At 34.7% G+C, this 20,075-nt stretch overlaps 1 protein-coding gene, 1 long non-coding RNA gene and 1 other non-coding gene across 5 annotated transcripts; 1 reads left to right on the top strand and 2 right to left on the bottom strand.

Annotated features, from left to right (window-relative positions):
• Window positions 1–4,843: 4,843 nt before the first annotated feature.
• Window positions 4,844–7,420, bottom strand: LOC133834783 (uncharacterized). Its single transcript, XM_062264532.1, has 6 exons — window positions 7,324–7,420; window positions 7,153–7,230; window positions 6,184–6,245; window positions 5,586–5,679; window positions 5,321–5,461; window positions 4,844–5,217 (listed from the first exon to the last, which is right to left on the bottom strand). Exons 2-6 carry the CDS (start codon window positions 7,204–7,206, stop codon window positions 5,191–5,193), a joined length of 378 nt encoding a protein of 125 aa, XP_062120516.1. The 5' UTR covers window positions 7,207–7,230; window positions 7,324–7,420; the 3' UTR covers window positions 4,844–5,190.
• A 421-nt stretch (window positions 7,421–7,841) lies between these two features.
• LOC133834784 (uncharacterized) lies at window positions 7,842–13,039 on the bottom strand. 3 transcript variants are annotated; one of them, XR_009893433.1, is made up of 10 exons: window positions 12,851–13,039; window positions 12,684–12,751; window positions 12,307–12,381; window positions 12,067–12,158; window positions 11,735–11,967; window positions 11,271–11,461; window positions 11,100–11,188; window positions 10,744–10,806; window positions 10,085–10,151; window positions 7,842–7,908 (listed from the first exon to the last, which is right to left on the bottom strand). It is a non-coding gene; the product is annotated as an uncharacterized LOC133834784 (long non-coding RNA). The 3 variants fall into 3 exon arrangements; XR_009893432.1 differs by having other exon boundaries at window positions 10,744–10,810; window positions 11,735–11,928; XR_009893431.1 differs by having other exon boundaries at window positions 11,735–11,928.
• Window positions 13,040–19,202: 6,163 nt separating this feature from the next.
• LOC133781233 (small nucleolar RNA R71) lies at window positions 19,203–19,308 on the top strand. The gene has a single exon (XR_009870020.1). It is a non-coding gene; the product is annotated as a small nucleolar RNA R71 (small nucleolar RNA).
• Window positions 19,309–20,075: the final 767 nt, after the last annotated feature.

Below are 20,075 nucleotides of genomic sequence, written 5' to 3'. Positions count from 1 at the left end.
GAACCATTCTTTAACTTTAGTTGACAAGAATTCCCGCCCACATGTGAGGAAACCTTTGGTGGAGGAGGATATCCACTAAGTGCCAATAACAGTAAGATCATTCAATACTTGTGTGGCATAACCCTGAATCACTGTTTTGAAACATGGGTGCATATTCATCGTTGATCTGTAAAATATGCACGCAAGTGTATGTGGTCATCTAAAGTAATAAATTCTAAAAGAACGGATATCGTCCCACTGAGACTATTGATCAATTACCAATAATCGTTCTTTACTTTCTATTTGGCAAGTAAAATCAAGATGAATAGATCTAACTATAAACACAATTTCAATAACTAAAAACAAAACAATTAATTAAAGGATAAAAATCAATAATAAAAAGACCTAGGGTATTAACTTCATCAACTTTTCATTATATTAACATTATTAATCAGTTCTAAATTTCTTTCTTCCTATTCTAAAAGCAGGGTAACATAAATCGATTCCTATTCTTTTTTCAAGATATAAGATCTCAACCTATATGCAGGTTTTCTACATCTATGTGATAAACTTACACATATAGCAGGCATTAAGCATAGAAACCTAATTGCTACACAAGCCATACAGGTACTTTCGTCCAATATGTAACCTATATATATATAACAATAGCATATTCAATTCTCATCTTTCAAATTTTGAATCAAAATCATAAATCAAGCAAGTAGGAGTTGCAGTAGCTTCCACCGATTTAGAAACATAATCTACTGCCAGCAAAATGTACTTGTTATTATAAGAAGAGGGTAAAGGCCCCATAAAATATATTCCCCATTCATCAAACAACTCAACCTCCAGAATTCCAGTCATCGTCATTTGATCTCTTCTAGATAAGTTATCGGTCCTTTGACAATGATCACTACTCTTGACAAAGGCACTAGCATCTTTAAATAACGTAGCCCAATAAAACCTACATTGCAAAAATTTTGTTGCTCTCCTTGTTCCTCCAAAGTGACCACCACAATTTAAAGTATGACCATGAGTAAGAATGGAAATCACCTCCTCTTGTGGGACACATCCTCTAATTACTTGATCAGCACAATGACGAAAGCGAATGGGCTCATCCCAATAATAATGCTTGATTTCCGAATAGAACTTTGAGTTGTTGGCTTGACATGTCTAGAGGCACAACATTAGCTACCAAATAATTGACATAAGTCGCAAACCAATGTAGCTTTTCTTCACTTTCAATGGAAAATAATTGTTCATCCAAAAAAATTTCATCAGTTTGTTCCTCTTTCTGATTATGCTCTTTTCCTTTTCCTAATCTAGATAAATGATCTGCAACTAGATTTTCTGTCCCCTTGTTATCATAAATTTCCATATCAAACTCTTGCAACAATAGGACCAATCGAATCAAGCGAGGTTTAGATCCTTCTTGGTCATAAGGTACTTAATAGCGAAATGATCTTTATAAACAATCACCTTGTCACCAATTAAATATGGACTGAACTTATCCAATGCAAAGACAATTGTAAGTAATTCATTTTTATTAGTTGCACAATTTAATTGAGCATCATTCAAGGTTCAACTAGCATATTAAATTGTTCAGAATTCCTTGTCAACTCCCTGTCTTAGAACCGCTCCTACTGCATAATCACTCACATCACACATTAACACAAATGGAAGTTCTCAATTCGGTGATAAAACAATTGGAGCAGACACCGGTTTCTCCTTCAGTGTGTTAAATGGCCTTACAAATTCAACATCAAAGTTAAATCCCATACCATTCGTAAGTAGAGTAGATAAGGGTTTTAAAATTTTCAAAAAGTCCTTTATAAACCTCCTATAAAATCCAGCATGGCCCAAAAAACTACAAACCCCCTTAACAGACACTGGTGGAGGGTAAGTTTTCTATTGTAGATATCTTGGCCCTGTCTACCTCAATACCATGGCGTGAAATTTTATGGCCCAAAACTATTCCATCTATCACCATAAAGTGACATTTCTCCCAGTTTAATATTAAATTTGACTCCTCACATATTTTCAAAACCCTCTCCAAATTAGCCAAACATCCATCAATAGAGGCCCCAAAGATTGAAAAGTAATCCATAAAGGTCTCTATTCCTTTTTCCACCATATATGAGAAGATAGGCATACATCTTTGAAAGGTTGCTAGAGCATTACATAACCCAAATCGCATTCTCCGAAATGCAAATGATCCATAAGGACACGTGAAGGTAGTGTTTTCTTGATCTTCCAATGCGATGGGGATCTGATGGTGTCCCGAATACCCATCCAAGAAACAGTAATATGGATGGCTCCAACATCTGATCTACAAAAGGCAAGGGGAAATGGTCTTTCCTGGTTGCCTTATTTAGTTTACGGTAGTCTATACAAATTCTCCACCCCGTCATCATACAAGTTGGAATGAGTTCATTATTATCATTCTTAACCACCATCATGCCACCCTTCGTTGGGACCACCTGAACAGGACTAACCCATGCATTGTCAGATATTGGGTAAATTACCCCTGCATCTAACCATATAAGGATTTCCTTCCTTACAACCTCTTTCATTGAAGGATTAAGCCTCCTTTGAGCATCGATACTAGGCTTACTATCCTCCTCCATTAATATATGTTTCATCATCATTGAAGGGCTTAGACCCTTTATATCTGTCAAACTCCACCCAATTGCCAGCTTATGAGCCCTAAACACTCTAAGTAGCATATCTTCTTCAATCAGAGATAACGAAGCTAAAATAATAACATGGGGAGTGTCATTCTTAACCAAATAAGCATACTTAAGATGATCTGGAAAAGTCTTTAACTCAAGAACTAGTGGCTTCTCAATAGATGGGAGAGGTCTCTTAGGCATTTGCCTCAATTCCTCATATTCCTTTTTATAAACTTTCCTCGATGAGTTCAACCACTTAACATATTCATTAGATTTAATACCATCACACTCTTCAGAACTTGCAACCAAACTCAACTTAAGTGGATCCTCATTAGACTTGACCCCTTCACCCTATACCTCCAATAAACTAACACTAAAACAACTGTCACTAGCAAAAGGATATTTCAAGGCTTTAAAGACATTAAAAACTACCTCATGACTTTGTACTCTGAGCCTTAACTCACCCTTTTAGACATCTATCAAAGCTTGCCCTGTGGCTAAAAATAGTCTTCCAAATATAATAGGCACGTCCTCATCTTCCTACATATTTAATACAATGAAATTCGTTGGGAAAATTAATTTATCTACCTTTACTAGAATGTCCTCTATCATACCTCGGGGGTGTGTTAATGAACGGTAAGCCAGTTGAAGAATAATAGTAGTGGGTCTAGCTTCTCCCAAGCCAAGTCGTCTAAATATGGACAACGACATTAAATTAATACTTTCACCCAAATCTCATAAAGCCCTGTCACTATGAAAGTTTCCACTAGTGGAAGGTATAGTGAAGCTTCCTAGCTCTCTTAACTTTTGAGGAAGTTGCTTTTGAATAATTGCACTACACTCCTTTGTTAATGCCACAGTTTCATAATCCTCCATTTTTCACTTATTAGACAATATCTCTTTCATAAACTTCACATAACTAGGCATTTGTTCTAGAGCCTCTGCAAAAGGAATGTTAATGTGAAGTTTCTTAAATACCTCAAGAAATTTGGAGAATTTTTTGTCAAGATTAGCCTTTTGGAACCGTTAAGGATAAGGATTCCTTGGTGTAGGCTTGGTGTATTTCAACTTCTCTGTCTTTGGAAGGTCTTGAGTAACCTCTTCTTGTGCTGGACTAGTGACATGTTGATCCTCTGTCTTCTTTCCCTTGTCATCCACTGTAGGCCCATCATACTTATTCCCACTCCTCAAAATGACAACTTGACATTGCTCTTTGGGATTTAACTCTGTGGAACTAGGCAAATCTCCTTGCTGTCAACTAGAAAGTAGTTTAGCAAACCCACCCATTTGTGTCTCCAAATGCTTGATTAAAGACCTTTTCTCTATCAGGAATTGATTTAATTGGTCTGGCGTAGTGATGGTTAGTTCATTGGAAGATGTTGTGGTGGATGAGATTGGCGTGGGTTTGGGTCATAATAGGGCCTTGAGTGTAGTCCATAAGTCAATTGATGAGGTGGTTTTTGAGGTAGGTACTGTGGATACTACGGTTGTAACCCTTGGTTATTTTTCCAAGACAGGTTAGGGTGATTTTTCCACGCAGGAGTATATGAATTTGAGTAAGTGTTGGTGCAGGCCTTGGAAAGTTACCAATAACCTGTGCATGTTCCAAAGGCATACTATTCACGTCTGTCGACACTACAAGAAAAAATGCTTTTAATAACACCAAAAATGTGTTATTAAAACATAACATAACACTTTTTGATGTGTTAAGACCGACTATGTTATCGTAGGTCAGGGTACTTTACATAACACTTTATCATTGTTATACAGATGTGTTATTATACTGTCAACGATAACACACTTTCTATGTTATTTTAATAAATAGATAAGTGTTTAATTATATTATTTATAGTCGATTATATAACACATTTCAATACTTATAAATTTGTGTTATACTACACTTTAGTGTAACACATTTTTTGTGTTATACTACACTTTAGAATAACACATTATTTGTGTTATATAATGAAGTTTGCATAACAAAATTCTTTACTTATAAAAAGCGTTATTGTAATAGATATTATAACACATTTTTCGTATTATTTTAATATTTATATAAGTTTAAATTCTCATTATATATTCATTTATATAACACTAATTTATTCTATTATATTTTAATTTTTTATATAATTAAAATTAGCTTTCTAATATATACTAGCATCATCAAATGAAATTGATTTTCAAATAACAAATAGTAAAAACATTCAACATTATATTAACAATACACAAATTAGTTTAAAACATTCAACACTGTCATCAACAACAAAATGTTCTTAAAGTACTCAAGTAGTCTTAAATATTCAACATATAAGCCTTGAATGATGATTTCGATATGTCCAGCACAGGGTAGTAAAGGAATGTGATGTGAGGATTATAGCTAGGACAAAACAAGATACTGAGAAGTAAAAGAATGCAGTGTAGACAACCAAGTGAGGAACCCCATCTTTCAATGTATGCTAAGCTATTCTGGTGGTATTATTATGTGTTGTTGCTGCTGCACTGCCTTTTCCAGCATGGATGTTCCCTTGAAAATTGTAAACTACACTTCTCTCATATAATTTGACAGCTGAAAAAATTTACAACCAAACCACATTACTCATTTTTTATTTGTAAGACCTAAAAACCAAACAAAATATTTTAATGGTGTCATGAAATATATATACACTTACTCGATCATCATTCATCTTTGTGAATCCAAACTTGTTTGTCCAGATTGACTCTACTTCCTCAGCAGCAGGAAGCACAATTTTTTCCACATTCAGGGAAACCAACAACTTCTCTGTACATGAAAATAATACTTGGAAATAGCCCTATTATAACAAACCACAATATACCAACTTAGTAGTTATTCTTCTTCTGCTTCTTAACATTAACGAAAAGAAAACTAAAATACTAAGAAGAAGAAAAAAAAATCAAAGTTTCATTTGTTCCTACTTTCCCTTGGTGTTCTCTAGTTATTGCCACTATGGGAAGCTCGACTACCTCACGACCAAATATCCTAAGAAGACCAGCTGATACAACAATAGACCTGTGTGGATGGATGCATTTGCAGAAGAAAGGTATTATACTCGTATCAGTAACCAATTAAAGAAAGAACATTAACATAACACATTGCCCAATATAATATTAGAAAAGGCGTAGTACATCACAGTTAAAACTACACAATACATTCATCCAATGACCAGAAATGTTTCTTCTGCAAATTTCCAAAGCAAAAGACATCATAAATTAAGATTCTTTGCTTGCCAATATATTATCACATAGACCTGTGTGGATGGATGCATTTGCAGAAGAAAGGTATTATACTCGTATCAGTAACCAATTAAAGAAAGAACATTAACATAACACATTGCCCAATATAATATTAGAAAAGGCGTAGTACATCACAGTTAAAACTACACAATACATTCATCCAATGACCAGAAATGTTTCTTCTGCAAATTTCCAAAGCAAAAGACATCATAAATTAAGATTCTTTGCTTGCCAATATATTATCACATAAATTAAAAACTAATTGGCTAACTTTGCTTACCCATACACCATAACAGGAATCAAATCATGACTAGATCTTGCTACAATAGGATCAAAACACTCCTGTGCATTACAAATCAGAAAATTAGATGCTATTTGTGAGAGCCTATGGAAATTACAGAAACTCATGACACATACAACATATTTTTCTCCCCCAAAAAAGAATCCCTACTGTCTAAATGGGTAATGTCATAAATATGTAAAAAGGATAAGTTAAACAAAAAAAATACACATCTAATCAACACTTAAATTGATAACTCCAACGAAAATTCAGGAAAAGAAGAAGAAGAAAGCAGAAATTGCTGCCAAATTCAATTAAAAAACAGTATCTTATTTTTTAATAAACTATTTTCAATCAATATATGTATATATTTAAATATATATGTGTGTGTGTAAGCTTGAAATATAATTATATATGTGGTGGAGAGCTCTCAAGATCCATCCACCATAAAGATAACATGAACAGAATTCTTAAATGTTGTTAAAAATTGGTACTATTGAAGAACCCACTGTATCACATGAAATATAAATCAATTTCACAGTCCTTAGGAGAAAAGTATCCAGTACATATTTAAAATAAAAAAAACATCACTTGAATGATAAAAATAAATATGACAAGGGAAAGGGTGATTACTATTATCATCACTGAAACATGATTCTTAAGCTATTTCTTAATAGTTCTCCTACTTGTTTTAGACAAACTTATCACATAGTTTCGCATCCATCAAAAAGCAACCACCAAATAATTTTTTCTTAAAAAAAACGGATCATTCAAGCAAAAAAGTAACAGATTGAAGTCATATAAACGATAAAGTACATTAATAAAACCAGAGTTTGCAAGCAGAAGCAACTAATGTCAAATGCAAACTAAAATCTTTGAATAGACTCCCAATCTTCAAAACTTAGTATCATCGCTACCCTTTAAATAAGCATGGAAATGAGTAGAATTTCTGGTACAATAATAACTTACCCGGAAAATAGCAGCAGACCTTGATAGAAATGGCAGATGTTCTGGATATCGCATGTAATATGGACATTCTTTCTCACCCTGCGATATAAACCACATAAGATGACCACAAGCAACTATTGCAGCTTTTATATGTTGAAAGGTTAAAACATAGACAGAACAATGATGTTATACCACTCAGATTGGAAGACCAACAAAGTTAAACTCTAGAACTGGTGCTAATGGTGCTGCAGAAGTCTTTCCTCTAGTGTGGTTATATTTACATGTTTTTCCAAATTTACATCCCCTGACCTCAAATAATACTGCAAGAAACTCAAGATTTTATAGCATAGCACACCGAAAGTTTAAATCCAAAAATAGGATAAAAAAACTGAAACTAAAATAATCTCAAACCCATAAAACATAATCACAAACAAGATCAAATGTCAAATCCAAAAATATACTCAGCAAACTATATAGTCAGATATTTGAAAACAACAAATATACCAAGATATTTATATTAAAAGGGCATGGCCTAACCAAGTCAAGTAATAATAATATCAAACTCTATAACTAACACTCTATAACTAACACTCTATAACAAAGCAGCAGTAATTTTTTCAAGCAACTAAATTGTGATTGAGGCTAAATGTGTTACAGTTGAGAACAACAACAAAAGGCTAGCTACTATAGATTGGAAAAGAAAACGCTACCAGCAAGAACCAGCCCACTGTGGCATTGTGCTAGTTTCACGTTGAGCAGGTTTTCTGTGGTTTTAACCTGAAAATAAGTGATAGAAGTAAAGGGATTTGAATTCTGTAGGCACTCAGAAAAAAATAAATGCAAAATCATTTCTAAAACAATGATAATAAACTAAAGAAAACCAGTCCTCATTCTTTTAATTTAAGTTAATTTTGGTTAGAACTTAGATGACAAAGGATCAAATCAATTGAGCAAAAAGAGAGCAATATTTAAAAAAAATAAAAAATTGCTATGTCAAAATCCATTGTCCTCTACCATTAAACAAAGTACTTTGAAAGACTATCGTTGATATCCTAAAAGATTTACATAATCAAGGTGGCAACTTCAGACTAACACATATATGAAAAAAATATATAATATATTTGTTTGGTCTCTAAGTAGCGTCCACTTCTATGACCAAGACAAAGACAAATCACAAGATAATATATAGACACAAATGAGAATCAGTTTCTAAGATATTTGATTATTGATCCATATAGATAATTAATACCAATTAGTTTTATGAGGATTGACCTTAAATTAAACCACATAAAAGAGTTTCAAAGAAATAGAAGGATCAACACTAATGTTTAAACATAAAACAAGAGAAACATATCCCGTTTTCATCTGCATAGGGAAAATAAATAGAAGTTAAATTAAGCAGGCATCCAGAAAATAAATGCAGCATAACAAAACCCAAGAAAAGAGAGAGTAAGAACATGGGCATCAACTGTATCAATAACAGTGTATGTGATAAAACCAAATATTAATTTTCACATTATAACATTAAGCAATTTATCAAAATCACATATTAAAATTGTAATAATGTGTAAAATTGCAGCTTTATAACAACAATCCAGACAACCAACCATTATTTTGGCATTCTAGAATCTAAAATGCACATATTTAATTGCTTCCAAAAATATCTCTTAACTAAGGAAACAACTAGTGAATCTAACACCCAAACTAACACAGAATGGAACGAATTCGTAAACTCTCACCAAAATTTTCTGAAAAATAATTATGACTGACCCACAAAGCAGATTAAAAAAAAGAATTATGATTTTTAAATTAGAAAACATTAATTATTTATTAATCTTTCTAGCGTTTTATCCCATATCAATGCACAAATCTTATGATTTTTAAAGGGACAAACAAAAAAAGATTCAGTGTTGTAAATACCATACATATAAGTTTCTGATTCTTAAAGCAAATGAAGTAACTATATCTCAATCATTCATCCAACTATGAAACAAAAAATAATAAGAAAATGAATACCACATTTCTGTTGATTAAAACATACATATTTATTCTTATCAAATAAAGCTAATATATAAAAAACCAAAGATATTGAGATTTTATTGTAAAATTAACCAAATCAAGCTCTCTAAAATAAAACAACAGAAGAAAGAATACTGATTTCTCTTTTTTTTTCTTTCTCCCTATCTCTCTGTCACTCTAATTTATATGGGTTTATAAGTTTTAGATATTAAATAAAAGCAAGCAAGAAAAAGTTGAGTATATATATATATATTCATATCTATTATAATACTTTTCCATTAGTCTTATGTTCATCTGTTGTTAAAAGTGACTTTTGTTATAAGAAGAAGACTGAAAGGAACAAAGAATAAATTTAGACAAAAGAAGGAGGTTATATAATATTGAGCAACCAATCCAAGAAAAAAGTTTTAAGCAGTAGACACTTGAAACATATTTATTAAGTGCAGTACAAATAAGAGCAAAAATGAAGGAAGCTATTCTAAAATACTGAGGAAAATTAACTGTTGTTTGAGCCATTCATTGTAAAGTTGTTGCCAACCAAGTTACTGCCAAAAAAAATGACAGTTTTTTTTAGACAAAAAGAGTTAACCAAATGGTACAAGCATGTTAACCCAAGAGAGAAAACTAAAGATGTATTACAGATAAGAGAGTGAGCTAATTTTGAAAAGAGAGTCTGGAATCTGTCCATTTAACTTGTTAAAGCTCAAATCTCTGTAAAATTCTCTACCAATAATACAATAATATCTATTACTGATGTATTATTTCTGTCTTATTATATTTTACAATTCTCTACCAATAATACATCAGTAATAGATAGATATTATTGTAAATTCTCATCTTCCTGTGCTGAAATATGGTGACTAAATCAACCATCATATTCAATAGAAAAGTTAGGATAACCACCTCATGATTACGTAGTAAAGCTTTAGCTTACCATCTTAATACTGTGTCTAAGGTTTTTGCTGGCGCTCTGCTGCGGATAGTTCGTCTTCCAAAGCTCCCTATATATAGAAAATTTACAGTTACAGAGCACAAGTATTAAAAATAAAGGTTGAAAATTTTAATGAAAGCCCAAGAGCGTAATTAGTCTCACTAGGAGTCCTAATCCTGATGCTAACTAATTAGACTCCTTAACTACATATAAAACTATCTTGAGTGGTCTTATGAAGTAATGCATTGACTATGCAGTCAGTAGACACAATTTAACCATGTAAGAGAATTTACTAAAAACTATCAGAAACAATATGAATAAAAGCAGTATAAACTCCAGCTAAAATATTGATTTTTATCAGATTAAATTATGAAAATTCATTAACAAGATATGAATCAAAATGCTGCATTAATAAATGGAAATTCACATAAATATAAGTTCAGAGGCAATAAAATTAACTTCAATTACATAAGAGATCAATAACCCAGAAAAAAAAAACCATATTAAGCAATTATGGTGATTAAAATTGAAATTATACTGATACCCAGATGAAACGTTTCCAAGAAAAATTCAAAATCAAAACTTTGAATCAAATTATTGCTTTTCGCTCACACAACTAACTACTGTGGCGAATTCCTGTCAAAATTAGTTGAGATATTGACATTATGCACCCGTAGACGGTATGTTTTTCCTCTTCAAGACAAAGTTACAGTGAGATTGACAGCCTACCTTCATAAATCAATTTAACAATCATAACTAAACCTTACATAGCCAAAAAGAAAAACGAAAAAAGAGGCATACTATTTTCATTTATATTCAAAGAATTGAGCTTGGAGAAGTTTCATTTTCATTTATATTCAGCCAAATTGGAATATGAAAGTTCTTATGTCACAAATAGCTTTTCAAACTACATTTTTCTGAACAAAAAGTTCTCCAAGAGATACACATCAACTATCACAACAACAATTGAAAACTTTTCCGTGTTATTTGAGAGGATTTGGTGTGATTTTTCCCTTACCTGACTTCCACTGGAAATACGTCCAATAGTATTGGGGAACAGTTGGGATAATTTGTGGGGACAAGCAACCTTAATGGCTGTATTGGAGACTGCAAAACATTAAAAGAACAGTCAACACATAAAATACTACATATGGGTGATAAAATCCCTTCATCATTCTTGAGAACCCACCATCTGTGCTGAAGCATATTGCAATTTCATGTTTGGATTGAGTGCCACGGTGCTGAAAGAGCACTCGACAATGGTCCCTTCATCTCCTTCAGCAGCAGCTGCTACAACACTTGATTCCTCACTAATATCAATAACAGTGTCAATAAGACGCTGATTTATTCCCTAATTTCATCTTTAAGAGCATGAATTGCCTGCAACAAGATCACCATAGTCACTTCACATGTATAAGTTTCTTAATGGATATGATAAAATGAACTCTCAGCACAGCACACTCATAATAAGCATATCTTTACGTGTCTCAGTATATGCTATCAGAAAGTCACCAAAATCACTTCCACTATCAGTCAAGTGACTAAATCAGATCTAAGATTGAGCTGAATGTCAAACATGGATCTTTGAAGCTAGAACCATGTTTAAAATAGGTCCTATTCATACAAACATCCATTTCAGCAAAAGACAAATACCTCTAACTTACACCTCTTGATACCAGATTTTGCAGTTGACTCTAGTTCTGATATTTCGAACCATTACTTGTTGATGATACGACATTTAAGGGCACGGCACTAGTGTAGCGCTTCATTTTCCTTGTCCCGTTAGTTCCGTCGTGGGAGCTGATCCTGCAAACCTATCAACCATGCTGACAACAAAGCCAATGTCCCTGACAGAAGCACTCAATGTTAGGTGACATAGATTTTACCTGGAAACCAGAGATTATTATAAATCATTAACCAACAACAAATGAGGAACCACCAAAAATGAATACATTATCAAGTGAAAGGAAAAAGCAATGACTAACCGCTTTCATTAAGAGTGGCTGTTCTGTAATGCTTGACTTGCCAAAAACAGATATCGAAGTGTTTCCTTGAGTGCCATCAGTACCAATAAACTCTGCAAGCAAAGGGGAGGCTGATATTCCTGGGGTGCCAATTTCTTTCCCAAATCTACTTTTATACTATGGGTTTTCATTTATTTGTTTATTTTAATTAAATTTCATATATTTTTTAACAGATCCTTGTAAGTAAAAATGAGAACGTACCTGCTGTAATTTGCCAGCAATTTTCTGATACAATTCATGAAGTTCAGGTAAGTACAGTTCCTTCATTGTTTTGATCTGCCCACAAATGGAAAAAAAAAACAGTTAACTTTAACTTTTTCAAGTGCCGATAACTTAAATTAACATGCATCAGTTAGCTACATAGTATATGCTTTTATGAAATATAATAACAACTATAATTTCTGTCATTCACATAATGTCTTCATCGTTTTTCTGTCCTCCCAATCAGATATTTATAGTTTATTACTGCATGTATGTTTCACATTCATGGTCATCCACAATTATCTTAATTACTTCCATAACAGCTACAGAATCCTAGCTTGATAGGTGGAATTAGTTTGGTGAACAAGTCATATTACCTTCTGGTAAAGCTCTTCTTGCCAATCAACTCCACTCGCATGTCCAGTTGCAGCTGAATCAACAGATGCTACAAAAGGATGTTCACATAATATCATATGAGAAATGCAAAATTGCTAATTATAGAAACCTTTAAAACAATGCAAAACTATACAAGGAAACAACATACTTGATGATGTCTCTAGAAGAGGTCTCTGTGGTTGATATAACTGCAGCAGAATTCTGAACATTCTGAGATAGTAGTTGTTGTCGAGTTTGGCCCTGATTAGATGACAATGGCATTACAAGTGATTGCCCTTGATTGTGTACTTGAGGTGGCATGAAAACAGATCCTTTCCAAGAAAAACTTTTGTTAAGGATAATTATATTTTTCTGATAGCTGACCCAACGAGAATGAGTCATGATCCTCTAACTACCAAATTAAGTTCGTAAGAGCTATAATATAACTGCATACATAACTACTCCACATGCCAAAGTAAAGCATAAGAAAAATGACAAAATTTATCTCAAAAGTTGACCACAGAATTCCGAATCATCACAAATCAAAATTTACTTTCCCAAACACCTCAAATAGAGTCCCAGCAAATAACATCAAGTATATTTAAAAAATTAAAAATTAAAGAGCACAAAGAAAAATGGAAAATCTAAAATCCCATAAGCTACTATCCAAGCAACACCATTATTTCTCAAATTTGACCTTCCCACAATTTTTTGAAACTCTTACGACTTCATATTGAAATTTCTTCTCGGCCATACAAGAAAGATCAACGATGAGGTATGAAAGTAGCTCACATATTTATGGAGGTATCAGTACATAAACTCATATAAGGAAAACTGAACTATAAACGCGAGCTCCCAAAATGGAGCTGGCAATAATAAAAAGTTTGAGCCTTCCCAAAATGAAGAGAGCAATAGACCCAAATTTTATGGATATCTTTGATCATGAATTGATTTGAGGGAGAGAAAGAAACTAAGCTTGCCCTAAAGCCAATTTTGACACAAAAATGGGACAAATTACAGAAAAATGAAAATAAACTAAGAAGAGAAAGAAAAATCCATAGCCAACGTGATTTGCAAAGGGGAGAAAGAGTAACGTCGAGATGGACGCTAACAAACGACGAACGAGGGGACAAAGAAGGCTGGTGAGGGCCGTGAGATGGATTTGATTTCGGGGAAAATTAATATGAAGATTTCTAACCCGAATTTCATAAATCAATTCCCATATTATGCATGTTAATATAAAAAGTTAATAATAATAATAAAAAACCCAAAAATAAAAATAAAAATCCCAGATAAGTATTTAAGTGCATGAAAATCTACTCAAACATCTCAGCTTGGAAAAGAAAAAGGGTCGTATATATTGTTGAGAGAGTAGAAGCAACCTCTATGATGAGGACACCAAGACTAAAGATCCAAGTCAAGAGGGGAGAATGATGAGGACACCAGTTTAGGAGCTTGATCAATATTTAGGTTCTTGTAATGAGTCTTATTGGATTTTGGCATCTTGTATTTTTTTATTTTAATCACGTTTTTTTATTTAGTCTTTGTTTATTTTGTGAAAAGTCAAACACTTGACTTGTGTGAGTCCAATAGTCTTTTTTTTTGTAATTTTCGGTTTTCATTAGGAAGACAAAGGGCTTGTCTTTGATGTAATTTTCGGTTTTCATTAGGAAGACAAAGGGGCTTGTCTTTGTTGTAATTTTTGGCTATATTAGGCCTTGTAAACGTTTGGGAAAGGCAGATTATGATGAAATGAAATTTGTGAGTTTTTCTTCTTGAGTTCTTGAAGAAACTATTAGAACTTATCAAGAGGTTCCTTGTGGCGTTCAACCTGACTTATCAAATGGGTTCCCATCCCCGTTTGTGGCGTCTTCCTCATACCAAGGTTCGTGCTTGGCTAAGCATTGGGTCGCGGTTCTTCATTCCAATTTCGTGTGTTCTTGGTGGCTGCCATATTTGGTGTCGGGTTTCACCACAATCGTTGGTGTGGTTCGTATCAGTTGGTATCAGAGATTAGGATCATCCGGTTTGGCCTATTCTTTTTCATTTGTGTTTTCTATTCAATTCATTTTTCAATATTAGGGTTGCTGAAATAAAAAAAAATCATCATCTAGTCGTGTTTTGAGTTCTTTGTCCTTGTTTATTTGTTGTGAAATCCGAGCCACAAATCTTGTTTCATAGAGTTCTTTGTTCAATTGGTGCGTTTGAATTAGGGTTGTTGAAAATCTATATAAATGTTTTTTTTCTCTGAAATCGTGAATTAGGGTGCTTAACGTGAATTAGGGCTTTGAGTTTCTCTTGTTCTTATTGTGAAAATTTGAATTGGGATCGAATTTTTTCTCTTGTTCTTGCTGTGAAATCCGAATTGGGATTGAGTTCTCTTGTTCTTATTGTGAAATCCGAAATTGGGATTGAGTTCTCTTTTTCTTATTGTGAAATCCAAAATTGGGATTGAGGTCTCTTGTTCTTGTTGTGAAATATCTGAATTTTGCATGAGTTACTCTTGTTCTTTTGTGCAATCCGAGTTGTATTGTTTTCTAATTGTTGTAGTTCCACCAATTCTGATTCTTCTTGTGTCTTGTACCTGCATTTGAGGAAAAAAAATAGAAAGAAAGAAGAAGAAAAGAAAACCAAGAGGATCCGAGACCAAAAAAAAAAAAAAAGTCTAGAAACCTCTCTTAAAAATTTTTGTTCTATTCTTCTTCCCTATGGTCTAAAGGCCTTTTTGCCAAAACCCCAGTCAAGTGTTCCAAAAAATCATCATTTTCACCAATTTTTCATCGGTGTTCGTTTGGTTTGTTTGGTTGGATTTTCTGCTTGAATCCTCCATATTACTGTTTGATTAGTTTTGAAAGAGCTAAAAGAAGAATACGAGTGGAAAAAGGCAGAGGTGTGAACTTATTTGAGGGTAAAAGCCATCAAAATTGAGTGAAACACGAGTGGACTTGAGTGACAATTTTTTAGTGAAAACACGTGAGGGAGTGTGGTGAGGTCTTTTTCTATAACTGTTCTAACCTTATTGTTTTGCAGATTTTCAATCATGTCACAAAATACAGAAAGAAATGCAGGCAATGACACTCCACCACCTACAGTTCTAAATCTACAAATTGAAGCTTTAATGGGGGAGATGAGGAGGATGTTGAGGGAGGAGTGTGAACAAATACATGAGAGGTTGGATAGGGTAGAAGAGGGAACACAACGGAGGCCACGGAGGCATAGGGTACACCAAAGGGAGGATGAGAATGAAGGGGATTTGGAAGGGGTAGTTTCTGATGAAGAGTTTGATAGGATGTCAGCGGGTAACCATAGGAGGTATGGTCGGGATAGAGAAGCTAGGAACCAGGTAGATAATTATTTAGGAAATATCAAGATGAGAATTCCAGCATTTCAGGGGAAGAGTGATCCTGAAGCATACCTTGAGTGGGAGAAAAAGATGGAGTTGGTTTTCGATTGTCACAACTACTCTGACATGAAGAAGGTAAGACTAGCTGCCATTGAATTTACTGATTATGCTATTGTTTGGTGGGATCATTTATGCATCAACAGGAGGCGAAATGGAGATTGTGCCATTGACACTTGGGAGGCTATGAAGAGGGTGATGAGGAGACGGTTTGTACCATCTCATTATTATTGAGATCTATACGTTAAGTTGCAAGGTCTTCGTCAAGGTTACAAGAGTGTTGATGAGTATTACAAGGAGATGGAGATGGCTATGATTAGAGCCAATGTGGAAGAGGATCGGGAGGCAACAATGGCAAGGTTTTTGAATGGGTTGAACTGAGAGATTGCTAATCCAATTGAGCTACACCATTATGTGGAATTGGAAGATTTGGTGCATATGTTAATCAAAGTTGAGAGGCAGCTCAAGAAGGGTAGTACAAGTTCAAAGCCAAGACCGAGCCCACACAATCCAAGTACAACACCTTGGAGGTTGAACTATCCAAAGAAAGACGACCAACCTACTTCATCCTTTACACCAAAACCAGCCACGACCCCTCAAGGTAAAACAGCCCCTACTTCATCCCATTCTAGTGAGATAAAGTGTTTCAAATGTCAGGGGCGAGGACACATAGCTAGCCAATGTCCAAACAAGAGAGTTATGGTGATTCGAGAAAATGGCGAGGTAGATTCTGAAGATGAAGATGATCTTGCTGACATGCCACCATTGGAAGATGCTTCTATAGATGATGAAGAGTATGGGCCAGAATCTGGTGAGATGCTTGCACTAGTCACACGATGAGCCTTAAATTTGCAAGCAAAAGAAGAGGAAGAAGAGGTGCAGCGGGAGAACATCTTTCACACTCGTTGTCATGTGAAAGCCAAGGTATGTAGTATGATTATTGATGGAGGTAGTTGTACTAACGTTGCTAGTTCTTCCATGGTTGAGAAGCTGGGGCTCCCAACGCTTAAACATCCTTGTCCATACAAGTTGCAGTGGTTGAATGATAGTGGTGAAGTGAGGGTTACAAAATAGGTTCTGGTATCATTTCGAATTGGCAAATATTAGGATGAGGTATTGTGCGATGTGGTTCCAATGCAAGCTAGACACCTCTTTCTAGGAAGGCCTTGGCTATTTTATCGGCGAGTCCAGCATGATGGCTTCACCAACAAGTACTCATTCACGTTCCGTCAACGAACTATCACTCTAGCTCCATTGACGCCAAAGCAAGTATATGAAGACCAAGTGAGGTTGCAAAAATTGAGTGATAAAAAAAAATTGAGTGAGCAAAAGAAGGAGAGTGAAAAGATGAATGAGAGTGAGAAAAAAGAGAGACACAGAGATAAAAAGGTCGAATCAAGTGAGAGAGAAAAGAAAGAGAAGAGTTCGATCAATGAGGGAAAATTAGAGAGAAAACAAAATAATTTTTATGCAAAAAAAAGTGAGGTTAAGCTCATGTACAAGGAGGCTCTTTTAAACACTAACCAACTTGATGCTAACAAGGGTCGTCACAAGCAGGTTTTTGATCTCGGTGATTGGTTACACATGAGGAAAGAGCGATTCCCAGCACAAAGACGTTCCAAATTGCTACCTCGAGGAGATGGGCCATTTCAAGTGCTAGAAAGGATCAATGACAATGCCTACAGACTCGATTTACCAGGTCAGTATACTGTTAGTGCTCCTTTTAATGTTTATGATTTGAGTCCTTTTGATGCAGGTGACGATTTGAGGTCAAATCTTTCTCAAGAGGGGGGGAATGATGAGGACACCAGTTTAGGAGCTTGATCAATATTTAGCTTCTTGTAATGAGTCTTATTGGATTTTGGCATCTTGTATTTTTTTATTTTAATCACGTTTTTTTATTTAGTCTTTGTTTATTTTGTGAAAAGTCAAACACTTGACTTGTGTGAGTCCAATAGTCTTTTTTTTGTAATTTTCGGTTTTCATTAGGAAGACAAAGGGCTTGTCTTTGATGTAATTTTCGGTTTTCATTATGAAGACAAAGGGGCTTGTCTTTGATGTAATTTTCGACTATATTAGGCCTTGTAAACGTTTGGGAAAGGCAGATTATGATTAAATGAAATTTGTGAGTTTTTCTTCTTGAGTTCTTGAAGAAACTATTAGAACTTATCAAGGGGTTCCTTGTGGCGTTCAACCTGACTTATCAAACGGATTCCCATCCCCGTTTGTGGCGTCTTCCTCATACCAAGGTTCGTGCTTGGCTAAGCATTGGGTCGCGGTTCTTCATTCCAATTTCGTGTGTTCTTGGTGGCTGCCATATTTGGTGTCGGGTTTCACCACAATCGTTGGTGTGGTTCGTATCACTCTAACGATATTGAACTTGAAAATGTCGAACTTGAAAATGGGTATTCATACACATTTACACGAAGAGAGGAAAACGTACCTGAGTAAGCTTAATCGTCCTCCTCCTAGGCAGATTGGTCGAGAAACGAAGAGAGAGAGAGAGAGCGGGGGTAAACACAGACAAACAAGAGAGAGAGAGAGAGGAATCAGGGACCGACTGGGACCGTGTGAAAATGGATTTTTTTTCTTTTTCTTTTTGGTCTATTGGGACGTGGGAAAATTTTTGGGGGGCTGGGGAAAATTAGGCGCAAAATTGCAATAAGTCCCACCTATATACATATACACTTATATATATTATAATACTTTTTTTAAAAGTGTTAAATTTTTGTGTTATGGAAATGGGTTTTTGTTGTAGTACGAGCAACTAGCAGTGCTCAGGCATTGCTCATAAGAATGTCGTCCCCCACAAATCTCACAACTCATGACATTCTGTACTTCCCTTACTGGTGCGGTGAGGTTATTCTGCTGCAATTGCTTGGTTAGAGATGCCACTTGAGCAGTCAGTAAAGCAATAGGATCGACCTCTAAGACTCCTGCAATTTTCTTATTCTCACGCTCAATGGGCCAATTGCAGTTATTCATGGCCATCTCTTCCAGTAATTCATATTCTTCACTAACGTTTTTTCTCATAAATGCTCCTCCCAATGCTGCATCAATAATTGCCCTTGTATTTCCCCCTAAACCATTGTAAAATATATGCACCAGGAGCCATTTCTCTATTCCATGGCGCGGGCACTTCCTTTGAAGCTCTTTAAAACATTCTCACGCATCATATAAGGACTCCCCATCCAGCTGATGGAAGTTATTGATCTCTCCTCTATATTGGGCTGACTTGGTAGGAGGAAAATATTTACCAAGGAATTTCTGAGCCAAGTCTTCCCAAGTAACTATAGATTTGGCTTGTAATGAATTCAACCAACTCTTAGCTTTGTCTCTTAACGAAAATGAGAATAATCTTAATGTGACAACATCGTTACTCACCCTGTTCATTTTGAATGTTGCACACAGCTCTAACAAGTTGGTAATATGCAAATTTGGATCCTCGTTTGATCAAGGGTTTTTTCTAAAAATGATTCGCCTCTTCAGTTGGAGGACAAATACTTTAATGTATCCCCGTAACAATAGGGAGTACATAATTTCTCAATGGCGGATCGGCTTCAGCTGCATTACCTAGATTTGCATTGTTGTTCACACCCTTATTAGCGTTCTCAGCCATGGTGAAATCGAACCTTTTCTTTATCTTTATGTTTTTTCTGTACGTTCTCTCAATTTCAAGTTCTATGGATATGAGTTCCTTTTGTCTACTTCCCCGCATATACCAATAATTCCAAAAACACAATATACCCTCGATCCGAATGAGTGTAAAATATAAAAACCAAATTAAAATAGAAAATAATTAATTTTGATATTGGATATTAAGTCCCGAACAATGACGCCAAAATCTTGATCTGTTAAATATGCACGCAAGTGTACGTGGTCGTGTCAAGTAATAAATTCTGGCAGAACAGATATCGTCCCGCATAGACTATTGACCATTTACTAATAATCGTTCTTTAATTTCTATTTGGCAAGTAAAATCAAGATGAATAGA

Source organism: Humulus lupulus, chromosome 5 (genome assembly GCF_963169125.1).
Source record: "Humulus lupulus chromosome 5, drHumLupu1.1, whole genome shotgun sequence".
Lineage (NCBI taxonomy): Eukaryota > Viridiplantae > Streptophyta > Magnoliopsida > Rosales > Cannabaceae > Humulus > Humulus lupulus.
The sequence above is the reverse complement of the archived record's forward strand: the minus strand, read 5'-3'. Positions and strand labels throughout refer to the sequence as shown.

What these genes read in the sequence shown, in the direction of transcription:
- LOC133834783 (XM_062264532.1), bottom strand. Translation starts at nt 7,206, where the DNA reads ATGCGATATCCAGAACATCTGCCATTTCTATCAAGGTCTGCTGCTATT. An exon ending in ATTCCTGTTATGGTGTATGG is followed by an intron (nt 5,680 to 6,183) that starts GTAAGCAAAGTT and finishes CCATCCACACAG; the next exon opens with GTCTATTGTTGTATCAGCTG. An exon ending in CAAAGATGAATGATGATCGA is followed by an intron (nt 5,218 to 5,320) that starts GTAAGTGTATAT and finishes AAATTTTTTCAG; the next exon opens with CTGTCAAATTATATGAGAGA.